The 24,058-nt window shown below is 44.3% G+C and overlaps 1 protein-coding gene across 4 annotated transcripts in view; it reads left to right on the forward strand.

Annotated features, from left to right (window-relative positions):
- Positions 1-8,957: 8,957 nt before the first annotated feature.
- coq8aa (coenzyme Q8A, genome duplicate a) overlaps positions 8,958-24,058 on the forward strand; it is a 50,606-nt gene continuing 35,505 nt past the window's right edge. The window contains exons 1-4 of one of the 4 annotated variants that reach the window (XM_072248141.1): positions 8,958-9,091; positions 17,469-17,670; positions 18,273-18,605; positions 23,012-23,078. In XM_072248141.1, the coding sequence (XP_072104242.1) occupies positions 17,494-17,670; positions 18,273-18,605; positions 23,012-23,078 (577 nt within the window). In that variant the 5' untranslated portion in view covers positions 8,958-9,091; positions 17,469-17,493. Of the gene's footprint in view, positions 9,105-10,217; positions 11,237-14,790; positions 14,838-17,468; positions 17,671-18,272; positions 18,606-23,011; positions 23,079-24,058 lie in introns of those variants that run through there. The other 3 variants (XM_072248128.1, XM_072248147.1, XM_072248135.1) reach the window with 3 other exon arrangements.

A 24,058-nucleotide genomic window follows, 5' to 3' on the forward strand; every position in this document is an offset into this window, starting at 1 on the left:
GGGGTAAGTGAGTAGGCAAAAAATTGGCACAGTTTAATGAGGGAAAATGTGAGCTTTGCTAGTTTGCAAAAAAAAAAGTCATGAAATGTGGGATTTCCCAGTGGCCTTCCATTTCATTCAAACATGTTTGTCTATGGCCTCCTCTACTGTCACAATGAGGCCACAGTCAGGCTGGAGGAGCAACACCTCGAACTCTGAGTGCTTCTCGGAAGGGTTTAAACTAGTTCAGGAGGGGTTCAACTAGGTTGGCAGGGGTATGGTAACCAGAGCACTAGATCAGGAAGTGGAGAGATGGAGAGGAAGGTAATGTCAGGGCCAGTAAAAGCAGGCAGGAGCAAAGTGATAGATACGATGGGATGGATAGTTTGAAATGAGTGTATTTTAATGCTAGAAGTATTATGGGTACAGGTGATGAACTTGGGGCATGGATCAGTATATGGAACTATGATGTCGTGGAGAGACTTGACTGAGAGAGGGACAGGAACGAGTACTGAATGTCACAGGGTTTATATGATTTAGGAAAGACAGAGTGGGAGGTAAAAGAGGTGGGACAGCCGTACTACTAATCAGGACAAGCTGCACTCAATGGGGGGGCTCACTCACTGAGTCGATATGGGCAGAACTCAAAAATAAGAAGGGTGCAATCACTCTAATGGGATTGCACCACAGACCCTCCCCCCACTAGCCACTAGGACATTGAGGAACCTATATGCAGACAGATTAAGGAAATGTGTATAACCAATAGGGTTGTTGTCATGGGGGACTTCAACTTTCTTAATATAAACTGGTACCTTCTGAGTGCAAGAGATTTAGATGGGGCAGAGTTTGTTAGGTGCATTCAGGAGGTTTTCTTAATTCAATATATGGCTGGTCCAACAAGAGGAGGGGCTGTACTGGTCCTGATGTTGTGTAATGAGCCTGGCCAGGTGACTGACCTTTCAGTGGGTGAACAGTTAGGGAACAGTGACTACAACTCCTTAAGTTTTAATATAGCTATAGATAAGGGTAAGTATGGGCCTTGTTGGACAGTATTACATTGGAATAGGGTAAATTTTGAGAGCTTCAGGCAGGAACTAAGGAGGGTTAATTGGGAACAGCTGTTGTTGGGCACATCCACATATGACACATGAAAGGTGTTTAAAGACCAACTGCACAGACTGCAGGTCAGATACGTTCCACTAAGAAAGACAGACAAAGATGGCAAGGTAAGGGAAACTTGGATGTCAAGAGAGGTGATGAATTTAGTCAAAAAGAAAGAGGAGAAGTATGTAAAGCTTAGTGAGCTAGAAGTAAGTGCAGCCCTTGCAGATTATAAAGAAGCCAGAAAAGAACTCAAGAAGGGAATTAGGAAAGCCATGAAGGACCATGACAAGTAGGATTAAAGACAATCCCAAAATATTCTATACATACATCAAGAGGAGAGGGTGGGACCACTCATGGATAAAGGAGGGAACATTTCCTTGGATGCCATGGATGTAGGTGAGGTCCTTAATGAGCACTTTATGTCAGTATTTACCAAGGAGAAGGATGTAGGGATAAGACGATCAATGCTCAGCGTATTGATATAATACGGTATTTTGAGATAGAGGAGGTAGTGTTCGGTCTTTTAAAGAGCATTAAGAGGATAAATCCCCAGGGCCTGATGTGATATATACCAAGTTATTGAGAGAGGCAAGAGAAGAGATTGCTGGGGCCTTGACCAATATCTTCGTGGCCTTTCTCATTACAGGCAAGGTCCAGAGGACTGGCGAGTAGCTAATGTTGTTCCATTATTCAAGAGGGAATTAGAAATAAACCTGGAAACTATAGATTGGTCTCACATCAGTGGCAGGGAAGTTACAGGAGAGAATTCATAGGGATACAATTTATGAGTATTTGGAAAATGAAGGTCTTATTAAGGAGACAGAATAGCTTTGTATGGTGCAAATGGTGTCTTCCTGACTTGATAGTGTTTTTTTGACAAGGTGACGCTGGTGATTGATGCAGGTAGAGCTGTGAATGTTGTTTACATGGATTTTAGTAAGGTGTTTGACAAGGTCCCTCATACGAGGCTCATCCAGAAGATTAAGATGCATGGGATCAATGGTGACTTGGCCGTTTGGATTCAGAAGACAGAGGATAGAGGACAAGGGCTGCAGGTCTGTCATTAGTGGTGTTTTGCAGGGATCTGAACTGGGACATCTGCCGTTTGTAATGTATATAAGTGATCTGGATGAAAATGTAGATGGGTGGGTTAGTAAGTTTGCAGATGATATGAGGTTGGGTGAGCGTAAAAATGGCAGATGGAGTTTAACCTGGCCAAATGTGAAGAGTTGCACCTTGGTAAGTCAAGATGCAAAGAGACAGTACACTGTTAAGGGCAAGGTCCTTATTCGTGTTGCCGAACAGAGGGATCATGGGGTCCAAGTTCATAGTTCTCAGCAAGTGGCTACCCAGGTCGATAGGGTGGTTAAGGAGGCATATCACATTCTTGTCTTTATTCGTCGAGGCATTGAGTTCAAAAGATACTCAGTTATGTTGCAGATTTATAAAACTCTAGTTAGGACAGATCTGGAGTAATGTATACAGTCCTGAGCATCCCATTATAGGGAGGATGTTGAGGCTTCGGAGAGGGTCAGAAGAGGTTTACCACGCTGCTGCCTCGATTTGAGGGCATGAGATGTTGGACAAATTTGGGTTGTTTTCTCTGGAGAGGTGGAGGCTGAGGGGAGATCTGAGAGAGATTTATAAAATTATGAGAGGCATAGATGGAGTAGACAGACAATATCGTTTTCCAACGTTCAAATGTCTAATACCAAAAGGCATACATTTAAGGCAAGAAGGGATAACTTCAAAGGAGACGTGACGGGCAAGTTTTTTTTTTACAAAGAGAGTGCTGGGTGTCTGGAATGCACCGTCTGGTTGGTGTTAAAGGCAGAAATATTAGAAACTTTTAAGAGATGCTTAGCAGGAACATGAATGAGAGGAAAATGTAAGGATATGGTCACTGTGTCAACAGAAGAGATTAGTTTAGTTAGCCACTTGATTACTGATTTAATTGGTACTTCACAACATTATGGGCCAAAGGGCCTGTTCCCATGCTGTACTGTTCTATGTTTCTTCTGGGTAGCCTCTAACCTGGAACACTGATTTCTCTAACTTCTAGTAATTTCTACCTCCCCGCAAACCTCTTTTTCTCTTCTGGTTCCCCTCTAGCCCTTCCATTCTCTTCACTTGCCCATCACCTCCCTTGTGCCCAACCTCCTTCCCTTTGTTCCATGGTTCACTGTCCTGTCCTATCAGATTCCTTTTTCTTCAGCCACTCACATCTTCTACCTATCACCTCCCAGCTTTTTACTTCATCCCATGCCCCCCTCCTCTGGTTTCATAGTCCTGATGAAAGGCCTTAGTCTAAAACATCGACTGCTTATTCTCCTCCTTAGGTGCTGCCTGACCTGCTGAGTTCCTCCAGCACTTTGTGTATCTTATAAAAGCTAAATGTGATTTAAAGTAAGACAAACTGCCAAATGCTGAGCATTCTGGTTAGAAATTTTGCAATGTTCACAAGGTTGATTTTAGGAGATTGCCTTATGAGGAAAGGTTGGGATGGTTGGGCCCATACTATCTGGAATTGAGAAGCAGTTTTAGCTTGAAAAAAAATTACTTATAGGATTAGAGGTAAAACACTGGCATGGATTGCAGTATACTGAATGAAGTTCAAGAAATCCTTTAACTTTCCTTGTACATACGATGGGAGAAGGAGCAAAGTGACAAGCACATGTAAAGTTAGACTGGGAAGTGATGAGAGTAAAGCAAAGCTCCTTCTTACAGTAAACACATCAGAAAGAGCTCCAACCAGCCATGGAAGTTAAATCGGGATTGGGCAGAGGGAAGGAGACTGAGGAAGCTGTAAAAGGTACGCTGTGCCTCAGGATGAACATGTGGGTTTGAAGGTCACCTGAAAGATAATGCCTCACCTCAGCTCTTAAAGCTCGGCCTCAAAGGCAAGGTGAAGATGAGATCATTCAGAGGTCAATCCCAACTTCAGGTGCTGCCTGTGTAGAATTTGGACATTCTCCCCATGACCATGTGGCTATCCTCCAGGGGCAATGGTTTCCTTCCACATCCCAAAAATGTACGGAGTGCTCGGATAGGTATGTCCCACAGAAGAAGTTCTCATATGGCAAGGGTAGGCAACCGTGGCTGACAAGGGAAGTTAAGGACTGCAGAAAAGCCAAGGAAGGGGCATATAAGGTAGCAAAAGTGAGTGAGAAGTTGGATGATTGGGAAGCTTTTAAAATCCAACAAAAGACAACTAAAAAAGCTATAAGAAGGGAAAAGGTGAAATGTGAGGGCAAACTAGCCAATAATATAAAGCAAGATATTAAAAGTTTTTCAGTTATATAAAGAGAAAAAGGGAGGTGAGTTGATATTGGACCACTGGAAACTGATACTGGTGAGGTAGTAATGGGGGACAAAGAAACGGCAGATGAACATAATGGGTACTTTGCACCTGTTTTCACTGTGGAAGACACCAGCAGTGTGCTAAAGGTCCGTGAGTGTCAAGGAGAAGGAATGAGTGCCACTGCTATTACAAAGGAAAAAGCGCTAGACAAACTCTAAGGTCCTAAGGAGGATGAGTCACCTGGGCCGGATGATCTACATCCCAGAGTCCTGAGAGAGGTTGCTGAAGAGATAACGGATGCATTGGTCATGATCTTTCAAGAATCACTTGCTTCTTGCATGGTCCTGGAGGATTTTTAGATTGTAAATGTCACTCCACTCTTTAAGAAGGGAGGAAGGCAAAAGAAATTATAGGCCAGTTGGCCTGACCTCAATGGTTAGGAAAGTGTTGGAGTCTATTATTAAGGATGAAGTTTCGGGGTACTTGGTACTTGATAAAATGAACCAAAGTCATCATGGTTTCTGTAAAGGGAAATCTTGCCTGACAAATCTGTTAAGAGTTCTTCGAGGAAGTAACAAGCAGGGTGGACAAAGGAGAGGCAGTGGATGTCACTTACATGGATTTTCTGAAGGCATTTGATAAGGTGCCACACATGAAGCTGCTTAACAAGATAAAATTCTATGGCGTTACAGGAAAACGCTGGCTGACAGGCAAGAGGCAGTGTGTGGGATGCCAGTGACTAGTGGTGTTTCTCAGGGGTCAGTATTGAGACCGCTACTTTTCACATTGTTTGTCAATGATTTGGGTAATGGAATTGATGACTTTGTGGCAAAGTTTGCAGATGATACAAAGATAGGTGGAGGGATAGGTAGTGCTGAGGAAGCAATGTGATTTCAGCAGGACTTAGACAAATTGTAAGAATGGGCAAAAATGTGGCAGGCGGAATACAGTGTTGGGAAATGTATGATAATGCATTTTGGTACAAGGAGCAATAGTGCAGACTATTATCTAAATAGGGAGAAAGTTCAAACATCAGAGGTACAGAGGGACTTAGGAGTCCTCGTGTAAGACTCCCAGAAGGTTAATTTACAGGTTAAGTCTGTGATAAAGAGGGCAAATGCAATGTTGGCATTTATTTCAAGGGGAACAGAATATTAAAGCAAAGAGATAATGCTGAGACTTTATAAGACACTAGTCAGGCCACACTTGTTGTATTGTCTACAGTTTTGGGCCCCATATCTCAGAAAGGATGTGTTGTCATTGGAGAGAGTCCAGACCAGAGGTTCACAAAGATTATTCTGGGAATGTTGGGGTTAACATATGAGGAGCATTTGGCAGCTTTGGGCCTGTACTCACCAGAATTTAGAAGAATGCAGGGGGATCTCATTGAAATCTACTGACTAATGAAAGAACTAGATAGGTTGGATGTAGAGAGGATGTTTCCTATAGTGGGGGTATCCGGAAATAGAGGACAGAGCCTCAAGATTGAGGGGTGACCTTTTAGAACAGAGGTAAAGGGGAATTTTTTTAGCCAGAGTGTTGTGAATTTAAGGAATGCTCTGCCACAGACTGTGGTAGAGGCCAAGTCATTGGGTATATTGTACATTGTGTCATTTTTTAATGCATGCATTACTAAATGACAATAAAAGAGGACTGTGTGTCCTCATAATACTTAAATCAGAAGTTGATCATTTCCTGATAGGTAAGGTCATCAAAGGATATGGCGAGAAGGCAGTTGTATGGAGTTGAGTGGGATCTGGGATAAGCCATGATGGAATAGCGGAGCAGACTCGATGGGCTAATTCTGCTCCAATGTCTTATGGGTAATTGGCCACTGTTAATTGTCCTTGGTGTTGGTTGAATGTGACAATGTAGAGAGAATATATTTTTAAATGGGATATAGGATCAGTGTAAGTGGGTGATAGATCATCGGTGTAGTTTTGATGGGGTGAAAGCCTTATTTCTATTCTGCATCTCTCTCTATGACTCTATCTGTGATGTGCTTCTTCTGTTTGCCTAGCATTTTCTTCCTGTGACAGGGCTTGGAGTACAGCACCTTGTTACAGTCTGGGTGTATGGAATATCTGCAGACACAACATTATTGGTGTCTTTGATTTGGGGAGACCAGATCTTAGGAGCATGTAGGAGGGTAGAGGAAGTTCATGAATTTTGTCTTAGCTTTGAGCTCTTGTCTTTCAGTTGCCTTTTTCCTTGATTGGCCAAAGGCTGAGCTGCCTTTTGCTTCTGAACCAGCTGGTGTGGGACTTCAAACATCTATGCCCCTGCCTGACGTTAGCACTGAGGAGAGGCCATGACCCAGATGGTGATGTCATTGGAAGTACCGTATCAGGCTATGATGAAACCAAATCAACATATTTTCAACAGTGCATCTGTAGAAATTTGTTAGAACATTTGGTGACATGCCAAATTTCCCAAGAAATATGAGGTGCTGGTGCTCCTGCTTCATGATTGCAGCTATGTGCTAGGCCCAGGACAGGTATCTGAGATAGTGGTGGTGTGGGGAAAAGGAGGGGCATAACCTTTCTCTGCCTATCTTTGCACTTTCTTCTGCTCAACATCTTGCTTGGTGTTGCCTCTTGATAATGAGCCCTGATTCTTGCTGGTTCCAGCTGTTTATGCCTCCTGCCACATGTCTGAGCTCATCCCAAACTGCACAGCAGGTCAGGCAGCATCTATGGCATGAGAAGCTTAATGTTATAGACTGACGACCGCAGGCTTTGTTTATATTCACAGTTAGCTGTTGACACACACGAGGTGGGATATTGAATTGGAAAGAGGATATACAGAAACTTCCAGGGAAAACATTTAAGCAAAGTGAATGGGTATGAACACAGTAGAAAGAATCTAATGTAAAAAAGTGATCACCTACTGATCATCAGAAATCAGATTGTGTTGTATTTTTTAACTGATAAATGCTTGGATAATGCTGATGTTCAAAGGGACTTAAACATTCTTGTGTATAAGTCACTGAGAGCCAACATGCAGACGTAGCGAGCGATAAGGAATGCATATCAAGTCAAGGAAACAGGCTCATCAGCCCAAGCTGACTATCAAGAAGTATCTGTTCTAAACCCATTTTCCTGCATGTGGCTTATAGCTTTCTCCACCAAGGCAATTTAAGTGCTTGTCTAAGTACTTCTTAAATGTTGTGAGAGTCTCTGCCTCTACTGCCCTTTTGCTGTGTTCTAGATTTCAAACACAACCTGGGTAAAAATCTCTTCCTCAGTTCCTCTCTGAATTTCTTCCCCTTTATTGTAACCTATGACCTCAGCTTACTTAATTATTATTGGTGAGAGCAGAGTGGAAAGGTTTTGTGTGCTTGCCGTGAAAACAGGAAATTCCAAACACAAGTACATTGAGATAGTAAAAGGAAAACAGAATGAAGTTACTGACAAAGTGCAGTGCAGGCAGACAAATAAAGTGTAGGAGACACTATGGGAGATCAAGTATTCAACTTTTAGCACAAGAGGTCCTTGCAAGATCCTGAGAATAGCAGGACAGAAGCAGTCCTTGTGCCTAGTGGTGTCAAGCTTTTTTTTAAAGAAATCTTATGCCCGATTGGAAGAGTGAAAACGAAGAATGACCAGGGTGGGAGGGGTTGGTGATTATGTTGGCTGCTTTCCCTAGGCACAGGGAGGTGTAAACTGCTAAGTGGAGGGGAGGGTGGTTTGAATGATGGCTGTTACCATACCATGCTGTGATATGTCTTCATTATGAGGAAGGTTTCTCACCATCTCCTCTATCTATGCCCCTTCTAACTTTGTATACCTCCACTACGTCCTTACTTAGCCTCTCATCCAACATCCGGGCAAATTTTTTCTGCACCCTACCCAGAACAACCATGTGGCAACCGGAGGTGCACACAATTCTTTAGCTGCAGCTTAACCTACGATTTGTTGCAAACAGAATGTTAGCTTTTATTTGAAACTTTGAATGCGTTGGTAAAAATGCCTTACCATAATTATGTTTTCAGAGATACAATGCGGAATAGGCCCTTGTGCCACCAGCAACTCACCAAGTTTAACGTTAACTTATTTATATAGACTCTATACCTGGAATATTGTGGATAGTTAACTTTTAGGTGCAGATCCACTGAGAGAGTTTAGGAAAGATTCACGAGATCAAACTGCTAATATGAGAGGAGAGCAGACGCTTTCTCCCTTGCCCTGGTGCCATGCCAGCACTCGCCGCTCCTGATTGGTAGCTCCTATCCTGGTACCCGCCCCCGCCCTGACGTTTCCCGCTGCTGATTGGTCACATCGAGAGAGCACGCGTCTTGCACACGGGCTTCACTTGACGCTGTCAATAGATTGGCAATGGACAACAACAACAGCTCCCTGATTGACACCACTCCTGCTCCAATCACCGTTGTAAATGTAACCACGCGACCGCCCCCTCCACGGTCTTCATAATCCGTTTCCCGCTTTCCAGGCCCTTCCCTTGACAGACGGGTCTGTCAATCAATAAATTGGCGAAGGGGGCGTGGGTATCCCGTCCAGGTCCAATGGGAACGCGGTTTGCTGCGGAAGGAGCCAATGAGCGGCGTTGGTGGGCCGGGCCGGTACTGGTGGCTGGAGGGCCTGCCTGACGGGCAGACTGTGGGTGATGCGTGCTGGTCGCGGCCTTCGCGACTTGGTGCGAGGAAGGTGTCGCTTAGGGAGTTTTCAATCGGCGGGGACAGCGAGTGTTAGTGTTGTCAGTGAGTCTTGTCTTCCTTTCGTTGCTTGTTTTGGTACTTTTCCTCTCGTCCTATGGCGCACGTCAGACTGAGGATTATAGCAGCTTTGAGTTCCACTGTGTCCAGCCAGAGTGGTCTAGGCAGAATCTCCAAACAGGAGATTCCCTTCGACTCAAGGAAAGAACTTAATACACCCTGGTTTATTTGAGAACAAACTAGTCTGAAAAGTAATTGTGCGCTCTGTCGTTGTACGGATCTTGACTTAACTTCTGCTTAAAAGATCTGTTAAAGCTTGCAAATCTGTTAATTCCAGAGTTGATTTGCTTTTTATTTTTTTAAATTCAGACACATTTTGCAGGATGTTAAGAGTGTTCTGGTGTGGGTGGTAAATAAACAGCACGTTGCATTTGTGCAGCGTTTATCACCGTGTTTCACAATAGTGTCGTCGCATAATGAAAAATGAATTAGTGATTATTTTGGGGTAGAGGATTTAGAGGATTTGCAACGTTTGATTGTAAAAACAGAAAACGCTTGAAATTCAATTAGTCAGACGGCATCTGCGGTTAACGTTTCAGCTTGAAAACCTTTTATCAGGAAAGTGAAGGAGAGGAGAATGGACGAGCCAGCTGAAGGCAGACTTAATACTGATTGAAATTGGTGGGTGTACAAGATGTTAGAATTAGGGGAAATCAATATCCCCAAGCGTCAGAGTTATGTCATTGGACTGAAGGAGGTTAAAACAAACCATAGTGGAATGTGAAAACAAGATTTTAATTTAGAGACCCGGATGAACTGGGATTTGACGTAGGTCAGAGGATACGTGTGGTGTGTGATCTGCGCTGAATTGTGCTTTTGTGTGAAAGAACAGTGATCAACAGACGTTGTGAATTCTGGGTGACATCAAGATTACAGGGAACAGAATGAGTAACACCACTCAGAGCTGTATCTAGAAGAAACAGTCTGAACCCATGTCTAGACAGTTGTTCGGGGGGCTTGAAGCTCATGGAGAATCTAGGAACTTTGAAGATTTGTAATATTTGGAGGGTTTGCGATCTGCGAATGGATATCCGAACGTTTGGAAGATTATGAGTTAATATATTGATTAGAAGTGTTTGAAAGTCACTCGGGGGAGGGGGTGTGGTGCATGGGGCAGGTTGATGTCCAGTTTCATGTGTTTAAGACTAACCTTGCGAATGTGGCTGTATTTCTTCTTTTCTGGCTCGCAATCTTACTGTCCAATTTCTGTTGAAAAATCAGTGTCTGATTTTTCTAAGGCCGATGACTTCACTGCAAGTTTGTTTTGGTGCCAATTTATGCCCTTTATTATTTTTGCTGAAATGCAATTCTGCCAGTAATAATATTCTGTCCAATGGTGTAAACAGCCTTGGGGGCGGAACCTCTTTCAACTTCACGTGGCATTTGCCAAAACCTTTTCTACTGCAAATTACAGGGTCACCTCTTCCCAGTGAGATCCACGCGTTTTCTTAGTGTATTCAGCAGAGATGAAACCCTGCATGAGAAAGAAGCTGATTTTTTTTTTAAAAAGGCACACTTTACCATCAAATGCCTCCCATTTGTAAAGAGAAGGGTAAGAGGTTAACTTGTAGAAGTGAACGTGCCTCATCAGCAGTTGTTTTCCTATAGTCAATGTGTCCAGTATTGCTTTAAGTTCCTGGTTGTCAACATCTCTGGACCTGTCCTGGGGCCAAACATTGATGCAGTCATAAAGAAAGAATGCCAGTGGCTCACCTTTGTTAGGAGTTTGAGGAGATTTAGTATGCCACCAAGGACTTTTGCAAATTCCTATAGAGAGCATTCTGTCTAGTGGCATCACGGTCTGGTATGGAGGTTCCAATACACAGGATCAAAAGAAGCCAGGATTAAGTAGGCAACATCCATCACCATATGGAACAAGCCCTCTTGTTACGACCATCAGGGAGGAAGTACAGAAGCCTGAAGACCTACACTCAACAATTCAGAGGCAGCTTTTTCCCCTCTGCCATCAGACTTCTGAACAGTCCATGCACACCACCTTGTTGTTTCTTTTTTTGCCACTATAGTAATTTTATGTCTTGCATTGTAATACTGCCACAAAACAAGTTTCATATCAAAGAAGAGTAAACCAGGTTCTGAAACTTTGCTTCATTTCTCAGGTAATACAGAATCAGGGCATCGGTTCCTTGTTAGTTTTTATACTCTGTGTAATGTGCTTCCTACTCACCATCTCCCTCCAAAATCTGTTTTGCTTCTTAGATAAGTTCTGTTCATGTCAAACACATCCTGTGGACTTGAGTTCCACAGTCTCACCAGTCTTTTGGGTAAAGAGGTTTCCCATGAATTTTACAGAATAGTTATTAGCAACTATTTAATATTTACAGCAGCACACAAAATGCTGGAGGAACTCAGCAGGTCAGGCAGCATCTGTGGAAATGAATACACAGTTGACGTTTCAGGCTGAGACCCTTCTGCAGGACTGAGAAAGAAGGGGGAAGATGCCAGAATAAGAAGGTGGGGGGAGGGGGCAAGATAGCTGGAAGATGATAGGTGAAGCCGGGTGATTAGGAAAGGTAAGAGGCTAGAGAAGAGGGAACCTGATAGAGGAGATAGAAGAAAGGGAAGGAAGAGGAGCACCAGAGCTGGGTGATGAGGCAGTTGAGAAGAGCTAAGGGGCCAGAATGGGGAATAGAAGAGGAGGAATGCGAGGGGAAGGAAATTTTCTTTTTACCAGAAGGAGAAATTGATATTCATGTCATCAGATTGGAAGCTCCTCCACCTTGAGGATGGGAATTAAAATATTTGGCCACCAGGAAGTTCCACTTTTGGCGGATGGAGCTTGGAATGGGAATTAAAATATTTGGCCACCAGGAAGTTCCACTTTTGGTGGATGGAGCAGAGGTGTTATAGTAATGATTTGCTTTTACTGGTTTATGCTGTGAGAGGAAATGTATCTCCACATTCTAGCAAACACTGCCGTGAGTTTAGAGATCTCTCTCTCTCTCTGTTCCAGAGGAGGGAGTCCAAACTTGCTTTCTCTGGGTGCCCTTTGATCCCGATGGTAATCTGGCTGACTTTATTGCACTGTTTTGAACCTTAAACTTTGAGCTTCAAAGTTAATTTCATAGGGTCCCTGTTTCTTGTGTAAACTTCTGCTCCACTCCCAGCCAGTGCTGGCAACCTCCAGTAATAACATGTTGTTTTGAGAATGTGGCACAGGCAGAGTAATTACTGGACTGGAGCAGTATGATCCACTGTTAACATTTGTGTTAGGGGATTGGTGCTCAAGTGTAAATAATGGGAACACTCCGTGAACAACACTTGTTTTGAGCATTGTAGGGTTACAGAATGTTCCAAGTTTAAATCATATGCGCAGTCAAGAAATGGAGAATGAGGCAGAGAGGAAGGTTGGCCAGAGGTTGGGAAAAGGTGCAGGATTTAAGCAGAGAAAAACAGCCCTATGTGACCCTAGCAGTTCTGTGCTGGCCTGAAGTTGTCTACTGTGCCAGTTCTCCATAACCCTCCATTCTCAATCTTTAATATTTATTTCCACCTTAATTATATCTAATTGTTGGTCTGCCGTATTCTCCGGGGCAGAGAATTCCAGAAATTCACTCCTCATGAAAGAAGAAAGATGGGCTGACTGATATTCTTTCATCCCTTTGGAAGAATGAGCTCCACGTGAGGGACTTCAGTGTTCATCATTAGGATTGACTTTGTTGCCACTGACCAAACTGGCTGATGGGGCTTGTGATCGGTGGGGAGTGAAGCAACACAAGGAGTAAAATGATTTCACTTTATCCTTTCAATCGTTACTGTGTGTGATTCCATGACAGGTAACTGATCTTTGGAACAGTGGGAGCAGGAGTCAGAACAAAGAATTCTTTTACCTCCTGAAGCTGTCCATTGATGGAAATTTGGACACTATTGTAGGAAGTACACACGGCAAGGTCATGCAGGTAGCATTGTAATCTTCACACATGATCAGCTTCAGATTTATTAGCTCTGGGCTTTCTCGTTGGCCAGGCTGCTGGGGAGATGTTTGGCATAGGAGGTAACTATGGGATTTGTACTTGGTGACAAGGGTGTGGCAGAGGGGACCAGAGAGGGTAATCATGTTGAGTTGATTGTGTTAACTGTGAGCAATGCTCCCCTTAGCCCATCAGGAATGCAGGTTCAAGCCCCACCCCAGATACCTGAGTGAACAGTTTAGATGGACTCTACAGCTTGGAGCAGTTTGTGCAGAACAGGGCCCGGCTCAAGCTTCAGTTGCAGATGTTACACCAAGGCTGTCTGGCTGTGTGCTTTGGTGGCCTGGCTATAGAAGGGATGTGCAGTGAGACATTGATTGGTAGATTGAACTGGTAATCTCCACCATATCTAAGTCAACTCTAGTTGTCCCATTAATTCAATCCCCTGCTTGTTTCACTGTCCCCCAATTCTCTTGTCAGCCACCAACATTAACTTACAGTTGCCAATGAACTTGCTAACCAGTATACGTTGGGTACTCTGATCCTCCTGTGTGGTTGGGTGGATGGTATCAGAGGCCAGGATCAAACCTGGAAACTGCTGTAGAAGGGGAGTTGAGTGAAGATCATATTGAATGGCAGCTCAGGCTTGAGGACCTGAGTGGTCTGCCCCTGTTTCCTTGTGTTGTGCATCTAACCTTCAACCATTGATCAGAATATGCTGGGATTGGTTGGTCATTCAGCTGTGAGGCAGTGGGATCTTTCTGTGTATGGACGAGTTCCCAGGCTACAGTTGCAGCATTTGGAAGTGTTGTGAACCCCTTGGGGACGTTTCCCAGATGGCTCTCTACATTGAGTAGGGTGACTAAAAGGGAAAGTTGGGAGAGTGACTTGGGAATGGCTGAGTGGATTGGGAGCCAAGTGACCCCTGGGAATGCTAGATGTTGGGCGGAGCAGGAGGCAGGAAAAGTGGCTTTGATCCAGTCAGTGACAGACAGCAGCAGAGACAGTATCCATGGGGATTACTTACTGCATGGCAAGCTCTGTTTTGTTAGCTGATGCACTAAACCTGATCTTTCTTGCTTTGAACTTTCTTCTTCATTCCTTAACATCTATTCCTTTTAATCTGCTCTTTCTTGAAGCCTCTCTGTATTCCATGAGCAGAACCACTGTTTATAAGTGTTCCCTGTGTCTTTTACCCTTCTTCCCCTTTGTCCCCCTCCCCCAACTGCCCCTCTCTCTATCTATCATCTCAGCTCCAATCTATCATCCTCAGATCTGTCTATGACTTTCAGCTGTCCTGTTTTCAGGTTGAGACCCTATGGGTCAAGACTACCGTTCAGGAAACAAACACCTGTTTGGTACGAGTTTAATTTTACTGTTGTACTAACACCCTACCCCACCCAATCTCCCAGTCATTCTGTAACTCCTCCCTCTGCGCTATTGCTGTCCATTGTCTTCTCTTGTTGTTTTCTACCCTGTCTTAATTTGTCTCCTACTGCTACCGACACCACCCCCACCCCAGCCTTTTTGCATTCCAGTAGAGGCCATGGCTTTATTGGCTGTGAGGCAAACAAATAGGTCACAACAGGCGTTGTTCTATAAATACAAGTGTTTCTCTTTACTGCCTGGAGCTCCAGTTCTCTTGCACTGTGGAATGTTCTGAAGAAGCATGTATTTCCCCTTTAAGGAGTCTTGATATTGCTTCACAGTGAGTTGCTCAATCAAAGGTTTTCTCTCAACAGTTTTTTTGAAGTAAGGAAGTGATTCATGAGGACCCATATTTCTAAGGGTAAGATGTTATATATTGTGTTATGATTGTAGATCTTCAGGCCACCCAGACACACATCCTAGCTGAGCAGTGGGGAGGAATGTGCTTTCCTTAATTTCAGGATGTCCATGAGTGCCTTGTAAATTTTACAACTAACACTAACCTTTTGAAGATCGAACATTCTTGAAGAGGATAAGAGGAAATACTTGTTTGAGAGACAGATGTAATCTGAAGCTTTCATCCATAGGAGTGGTTAAAAACTGGATTAGTCAGGGTTTTGGAAAGGGATTTGGGGAGATACTTGAGCGTAAATTATTTATAGGACTGTGGGAATAGGATGGGTGCTATAGGATTAATGTGATTGCTGTTCTAAGGCTCATCAGCAGCCTGTTGAATTAATTCTTTGATTTCTCTGATGATACAAAATTAGTGGCAACCAATTCATGCACAGTAAGCTCCAAAAAGGAACAATGTTATTGTGTACTGTAAGGAAACAGGCCCTTCAGCTCCTCAAGTGCATGCTGACCATCAAACACTATTCCTATATTACAGGTCCTCACCAGGTAATGGCAGGGGCCTGTTCTTGAGATCAGTTCATAACCCAAATGGTTTGCAAGTCAGAAATGTGACCGTGATCGGAGTTCCCAGATGGGAGTGGGTGTCTGTGGTCCTGCAGCATCCTGCAAATCCATCCTGCCAGTCTCCCAAATGTTCATATCTACGAGGTTTGCATGCAGTAGGTCGGATGTTCTAATCTGGGGGGAAGGGTGGAATCTGTAATCTCATTTCATTCTTCCCATGTTCCCTTCGACTCTGTCCGGATTCTACAATTCACCTACACACTAACAGCAATTTACAGTTGCCAGTAATCTCAAGACCTATGTGTCATTGGGATACTGGGGCTCCCAGAAGTCACTGGGAGAGCAGTACTGGATATCGGGATTGAACGGGTCACCAGAGCTGGGAGGTGGCAGCTGGATGAACTGCTCCACTCTGTCACCCTGAATAATGTATTTTTAGTGTTGTTAAGTGAGGGAGAGATACTGGTCCTCAACACAGGAGAAAAGTCTCAAAGCCCCCCCTCCCCCCACAATGTCAGATATTGGGCAGAAGATGCAAAAGCCTGAATTAACGTACCACCGGGTTCAAGGACGCAAATCCCATTGTTATGAGAATCGAATGGTCCCCTAATATTCTATGATGGACTCTTTTTACCTCACTGTGACATTATTGCCTGCACTGTACTTATAGCTGTAATGGAAAAATTTATTCTATATTGCATGTACTGTATTTTATCTGTAATGGAACAAATTTATTCTATTTTTTGATGTACTAATATGATTAAATGATCTGTATGGATGATATGCAAAATCATTTTTTTCACTGTACAGGGATTTGGATGATATTAATAAACTAATTCACTAGTTTACAATTTATCCCTTGCAATTTGAACGGACTGACAGAGCCTTGGTTCAACAACTCATCTGGAAGGTTGAGTTCTGAAGATGTGGACGGAAGAACTCATTCAGCCTCTCCCAGTGTAGCTGTACTCTCTTGTGGTACTGCTGTGAAGTGTTAGCTGGATTTTGTGCTCAGTCACTGGTTAGAGCTTGAACCTGACCTCTGACAGAGGCAAGGGTGCTGCTTGTGACCACAAATGTGTTGGGTGCTTTAGGCCAATTGCCAAGCTCAGATCTGATGGCTTGGGTGGGCTGTTGTTTCCTCTGATCTCCAGGAAAAGCCAACAGCTGGGCCTAGGGGACAATTCTATTGTCTGCAGAAGATCTGCCTACCTCTGCAGGGCTACAGGTGTTACAGAATCTGGTTGTCTGGGCATAGCCTCAGATTAGAAGGATGTCGCTTTAGAGCAGAGATGAGGAGGAATTTTCTTTGGGCGGGGGGGGGGGTGGTGTTGAATCTGTGGAATTCGTTGTCAAAGATAGCCAAATTGTTAGATATATTTAAAACAGTTCCTGATTAGTAAGAGCTTCAAAGGGCAATTCTGGCCCAGGTTGTGGTAAGATGCTTTGTAGAAGTTATGGAGTCCCCGCCTCAGTCTGGGGATGGGGTGCAAGGTTGTTAAAGGACAATTCAAGTGAGGAATGTGAAGACGGGGAAGGGGAAATGGAGAGGGTGAGCTATTGAGAGATTGGCATGGGGAAGGAGAAAGGAGTTTGTACATAGCCCAATCCCAATGATTTAGACGTTTTGCACCTCCTTTCCAACTGCCATAATTCTTCTCTTTTCTCCCCCCCCCCACCCCCCACCACAGCCCAGTCAACCCAGAGGCCCCTAAGCACATTGAGCTTGGCCACACATTCCAGATTAAGCCTGCATATGAGCAGTGGCTGATGGGATGGAGAAGTTGAATGTGAAACACTAGGTTAGGAAGAGGAAGGTCAGATTGGTCTCTGTCCCACTGGGTTCAGAACATTGAACTTCTGAGTAAATGAGAATGAGTGTTTAGCATAAGGGAATGGGCCAGCAGCAAAGGGTGGTGGGTAAGTTGCTGTGCCTGCTATCCCTTTATTGCTTGTGGATGAAGGGTTTGGTATGTCTGGGGTGAATGAGTTTTTATATTAGTGTGCCTTCCCTGGTTTGGTGAGGTGGCCTCTGCTTTAACTGTTTGGTTTGCGTCTTGTGTTTCCGCAGTTAAGGGGTGGAGAGAAGGCTGAAGATGGCAGGTGATGTTGTCATGTTGGCAAGGGGCCTAGCGAAACTGAGCCAAGCCATTGTGGAGACGCAGGCCACACAACTGCGTGCCAAGGCGTTGGGCAGTGAAGCAATGGCTGTGGCCAGAGACTGGCAGGCATCTGCTGAGGACGTCATCAACACAGCGGTGGGCAAGAAGCAGGTACTAATAAAACCGATCGTCGATTTACTGTAGCGAGGAATCATTACCAAGGCCAGCATTTATTTCCCATCCCTCTCTGCCCCTTGAGAAGTTGGAGGTGAGCTCTTATTGAACTGTTGTGGTCCTTCTGGTGAATGCTTCCTCAATGCTGTTGGGGAGGGAGCTCCAGTGATTTAGACCACTGACAATGCAGGATCAGCTCTCCATTTCCAAGTTGGAATGGCATGGGGGAGGGAGGGGAACCTGCAGGTGGTGGTGGTCCTGTTCACATCCTCCTTTGCCCTTGCAGCAGTTGAGATCATGAATTTGGGCAAGCGACCTCAATGCATTTTGTAGTTGGTAGACATTTTTGTGCGCCAGAGATGGAGAATGCTTGGAATGGTTGATAAGGAGCCAATCATTTGGCTGCTTTTTCGTAGATGGTGTTGGAGCTGTACTCATCCAAGTAAGTGGGGAATATTCCGTTGTGGATAATCTCCCAGTTACTATTGACTGCTGGGGTAAAAGTGTTGTATCAGGTATGTTTTCTCCATGGGCACTGGCTGGCACTAAATTCTTGCTTGAAGTTGACCACTAACTTGTTGGTATGGTCTCTTTTCCAGGACACTGGGTCACAGTGGAAAAACTTCGCAGAAACCGAAGAGGATTTCTCCTCTAAGTTTGACCTTTCCAGCAAGGCCTCGGACTCAAAGGCAGCAGACTTGGCCACGGATAACCAGCAATGCCAGGCGATGGGTAACCCTGCGGTCTTTGACCTCCCCTCCCCTGGGAAGGAAGGTCAGCACTTTGGGCAGCCGAGCCGTCCTTTCTCATCCGCGGCCCAAATACGGTTCTTCCACCAAGACCACCGCTCCGTTAGCGGCCTGACTGCAGAGGACATTGACAAGGCTCGAGAGGCTAAAGTAAGCCCAGCAGACAAGCCCTACAGACAGATGGTAGGTTACTCTTCTTCCATCTCCTCACTCTTACCCGTTCCCCAACCCACCACAGCCTTTGCCGCACTAGAGCTGGATTACTATTTAAAGAAACTTGATGTTTGCGTTCCATGGCTACCTTTGGGATGACAGGGAGGGTGTAATTCTAGACTTGGGTTTTGCAGTGACTGCACGGTCTGACTGGTGCAGCAGCTGCTACAGTATGCCTCTCTTGCTGCCCTTTATTAGAGATGAATCAGGCTTGATAACACTGGCATTTGTCATGAAATTTGTTGTTTTATGGCAGAAGCACATTGTTATACATAATAAAAATACTATAAATTACAAACAGAAATGTACATAAAAAGTTAATTAAGTAGTGCGGAAAAGTAAGTAAGGTACTGTAATGGGAGATGCCATGCGGAATGCTATTGATGTAGGTGTGTGTGTGACACAGATGTACGTGCCTTTTGGCTCACTGCTCAGACTCGTTTATGTTGATCATTTTTTTCATTTTCCCCATATTTTCGGAAGAGCTTCCTCAACCATCCCCCTCCCTTACTCTTCACCCACCCACCCATCCCCATACCATCATCCATTTGAACATTAAGATCAACTTATAGCAACCAATTAATGTTGCAACTTGCATGTCTGTGGGGTGTGGATGGATACAGGAACACATGGAAGAAACACACCTAGTCGTGGAGAACATGCAGAGAGCACACAGTACCAGGAATCTAGCACTGTGACAGCATTTCGAGCAGCTGTGCCACAGTGCATGCAGAAGTATGTATGGGTGTCGCTTGGGTTTGCCTCTGCACGAGGTAGTGTTTGAGTGTATGTGGGGGATACCACTGTGATTTGCGCACGAGTGCAGGTGATATTGCACACATGTTGGTATATTGCCTGGGTTTGTGTGTGTGGGTAGGGGCTGGAGTCAATCATATGGCAAAAAAACATAACCTTTAGCCCAACTAGTGGATCCTGATCGGGATACCAATCTCAGCTAGTTCCATTTGCCTGCATTTAGTCCATATCCAACTAAATCTTTCCTATCCAAGTGCCTGTCCAAGTGTTGTTAATGATCCTGCCTCAAGCACTTTCTTTGACAGCTTGTTCCACACAGGTGAGAAAGTTGTCTCTGGGGATGAGTCCTGTCCCAACTTGTAATCTGAATTCTGCCAGCGCTCCTGTGAAAGCTAGAGAGAGAACAAGGTTGATTTCTTGGAGCAGGAAAGGCTGAAGTTTAGTAAGTACAATAAAAAGAATGCCCTCATCGTCTGGATCAGTCTGTCACCATCTTGTAGCAAAGATAAGGTTAAATGGAAGAAGTGTAGAAGATTTAAAGATATTCTCAAGAATAGAGGGCCTGAGTTATAGGGAGAGGCGGGTGAGGCTAGGTTTTTATTCCTTGGAGTGTAGGAGAATAAACAGCAACCTTTGAGGTCTTTAAAGTTATCAGAGATCAGGAGCAAGGTAACATAGTAGAGGGATGACAATGTCTCCAGCGTACTGGGACTACAGTTGATGCTGTTGCCTCACAGCTTCACGGACTTCAATCCTGACTGATGGACTTTCTTTGTTTTCCTGTCACCTTGTGGGTTAGTAGGTTGATACACACATGCGCACGCATACACGCCCGCAATCGTTTGTGCACACATCTGCGCCTACACAGGAACGCTGCGGGTCAGGCAGCGTCTATGGAGGAAAATAACAGTTTCAACCACTCTTCATCAGGACTGGTTGGTAGGTTAATGGGTCCTAGTGCAGGTGAGTGGTGGAATCTGGAAGGTATTGAGGGCTGTGTGAGAACGTGAAGTTGCAGGAGTACATGGTATAAGAAATTTGCTGTCTCATTCCTAAAATGGGAAACCGGACTGGAGGGTATGTTTTTCTGGGAGCTGATGTGTAATGTGGATCAAGTAGTCCATGTTGTCATAAGGAAGTAATCCAAATGAGTCATTGGTAGAAGTAGGCATTGGCAAGTCGTGGTGTGTAATGTGAAATCGTATTCTGTATTGTATCTGGAACTGAAGCAGTCCAGGATCAAAGGTCCAATTGTTGAGAGAGAAAAGATTACATTAAGGATAAATTGCAACTTTAGGTCAACGGGTGGGATTCTGGAGTAGATTCAGGAATGCGTTGAATAAACACTGTGAATCTTACATTTAGACATTGTCTACTGACAGTTTTGGGAAGCCTCGCCAATGAGCTATACAAGAACATGAAAAAACGGGTGCAGGAATGGCCACATAAGCCTGCCCCACCATAGCTGGTTCCCCATAGCCCTCAGTTCCTTAACCTGTCAAAATGTATATACTTCCACTTCACATAATTTTAATGATCCCGCTTCCACAGTCTTTGAGGTAGAGAATTGTATGGATTCACAGCCCTCTGAGAGAAGAAATTTCTCTAGAAATATCTTCAGGCTCCACAGTGGTAGTAATGAGAAGAGGGCATGTCCTAGATGGTTAGGGTCCTTAGTGATAGATGCTGCCTTCTTGAGGCACTGCCTCTTGAAGATTTCCTTGATGGAGGGGTAGCCTGTGCCCATGATGGAGCTGGTTGAGTCTACAACCCTCGACAGGCTATTGTGATCCTGTGCATTGGAGCCTCCATACCAGACTGTGATATAATCAGTTGGTATGTGTGAATCTCTCTTCCCGGTCTTTGTGCACTTGCTACATTCCTGATGTCTGTTTATACCAGTCACGTGTAGTAATCTAGGAGGGTTGTGTCTTTAAGCCATGCCATTGTACTGAAACTTGGGAAATGGGAGCATACTGGGTTTGGCACCGATCTTCTCTCTAAACACAAAATCCTTTGGGTCTCTACTGTTGGTGCTGTGACCCAATGGGGAACTGTGCTGTCCAAGCCCAACTATACACTTTGTGGTGTATCTCGAATGACTCCAATTCAATCTTGACAGCGGGTAATGTCTGTGTGAGTTTACTCGTTCTCCCCGTGTCTGTGTAGGTTTTTCCAGAGTGCTCTGGTTTCCTCCTCCATCCAAAAGATGCTTTAGATTAATTGGCCAGTGTAAATTGACCCTAGTGTTGGTGGGTGGCAGTAGAATTGGGAGAGTGGTGAGAGGGAGTAGATGATGGTGAAATTACTGGGGGAATAGGGTTAATAGGATTTTCTCTGAGAGCTGCATAAGACCATAAGATATAGAAGTGAATTAGGCCATTCAGCCCATCAAGTTTGCTCCGCCATTCCACCATGGCTGATCCCGGATCCTACATCTGCTTTCTTGCCATAACCTTTGATGCCCTGACCGATCAGGAAGCTATGCAATATCACTTTAAATATATCCATGGTCTTGGCATCCCCAGCTCTTGGTGGTAAAGATTCACTACTCTCTGGCCAAAAAGGGTTGCCCTTCAATTTTGAGGCTGTGCCCTCTAGTTCTGGACACCCACACTATAGGAAACATCCTTTCAATTAACCTTATCTAGTCCTTTCAAAATTCAGTAGGTTTCAATGAGATCCCCCAGCATTCTTCTAAATTCCAAATGCTCCTCATATGTTAACCCCTTCATTCCTGGAATCATCCTTGTGAACCTCCTCTGGACCCACTCCAATAGAAACATGTCTTTTCTGAGATATGGGGCCCAGAACTGTTGACAATACTCCAAATGCGGCCTGACTAGTGTCTTATAAAGCCTCAGTGTTATCTCTTGTTTTTATCTTCTGTTTCTCTTCAAATGAATGCCGCCTTTACCGCAGACTCAATCTGTAATTTAACCTTCTGGGAGTCTTGCGCAAGGACTCCTAAGTCCCTCTGCGCTTTTGACGTTTGAACCATTTAGATAATAGCCTGCACTGTTGTTCCATATGCATAGACTTGATGGACCTAACAGCCTGTGTTGTAAGAGTATGTGAAATTCGTGCCAAAGCTGCCCGTGCAGGGCTATCAGAAAAGCAGTATTCTGGATGAGTTGGGTGAACACAAGTTCCATTGTCTCCAAGTAAGAACATCAGTGTTCTTTGATTGTATCTCAACCAAGATTCAAAACCTGTGGCATCATTACTTTGCTGTAGTGGGGTCTTGCTGTACACAGTGGGTGGTGGGGGTGTGGAGGGCTGTGGTCCCGGTTCAGATCAATAGGGGTAGGCTGTCTCAATGGTTTGGCATGGACCAGATGGGCTGAAGGGCCTGTTCTGTGCTGTACTTTTCTGTGAGACGTGAAGGGATTTCAGGTGCAGGAATTTATCCCAAACATTGATCCTGCATCCTCCACAGATGCTGCTCAACCCGCTAATTTCTTCCAGCAGGTTGTTTGCTTGCTGTGCACACATAGTTTTTTTTTGTTACCTACAGTATAGCAGAAACTAATCTCCACTTGCTGAAGTACAGCAAGGGTCTAATGAAATGGGAGGCCCCCCCCCCCACTCTCTGCTCACAGTCCATTTTGTTTTCCCAGCTGAGTGAGCGGGCACGGGAACGGAAGGTTCCATCCACAAGGATTGGTCGACTGGCCAGTTTTGGAGGTAAATACTGTCTGTTCCTTTCTGTTTTTCTTTATCTGGCATATTGTTCTTTGTTTTTGTTCTAGCTTAATGTCAGTCAAAGAAGTCCCTGTGGTCAGTTTTCATTTAATTGTTGGGCCAAGAGAATGGCAGGGACTTGTAAAATTTTGGATCTGATCCAGAATTAAAATAGAATGAAATGCCTGGCCTTTGCTTTTTATATTTTATACTTGGAGTGTCATTGAGTCAAAGCAGTTGAGAAATAGGCTGTTCTACCCACCTCCTGCCCATTGATTGTAATGTATTTTCCATTACTTTCTCTGTCTCCAGTGCTTTGGCAATTTAAGTGCTTGTCAAGGTCCTTAAACGTTATAAAAGAGTCTTTGCTTCCACCACATCCTCAGGCAGTGTGTTCGTCTTCTGGATGAAAAATGTTCTTCCTTGGGCTCCTAGAGTTGTAATTGTTAAAGGTTACAACGTTTAACCTTACTCGAAACCTATGCCTTCTAGTTTTCTGACATGCCTGCTCTGAGCAACAGTTTCTTTCTATCAACCCTATCTGTGCACCTCATAATTTTGTACAACTCTGTTAGGTCCGTCCTTAGCTACTTCCACTTCAATGAGATGACCCCAGTCTGTCCATTTTCTCCTCCATAACTGAAACACTCTATCTTGGCCAATGTCTTCTGCATCCTCTCTAGTGCAATTGTGTCCTTAAGGGTTATAAACCAGAACTACATGTAATACTCAGAGCTGTACCATAACCCTTTTACTTTTTTTCTCTCTATTATTGTGTCCTGGTTAATGAAAACCAGTTTCCCATATGTTACTAAAATTGGCCTAATACCAGTTCAGGATTTTAGTTTTCAGACCATCCTTGCCCTTTTCCATAACAGTCCTAAAGATATTTTAAACTATCTTCAAAATTGTCTCATGTTGACACTTTAGCCACATTCCCAGCTACATTCCTTGGGTCTAATGCCGTCCATTCTCTAGCAGGG

This window comes from Mobula birostris, chromosome 2 (assembly GCF_030028105.1).
Source record: "Mobula birostris isolate sMobBir1 chromosome 2, sMobBir1.hap1, whole genome shotgun sequence".
NCBI lineage: Eukaryota > Metazoa > Chordata > Chondrichthyes > Myliobatiformes > Myliobatidae > Mobula > Mobula birostris.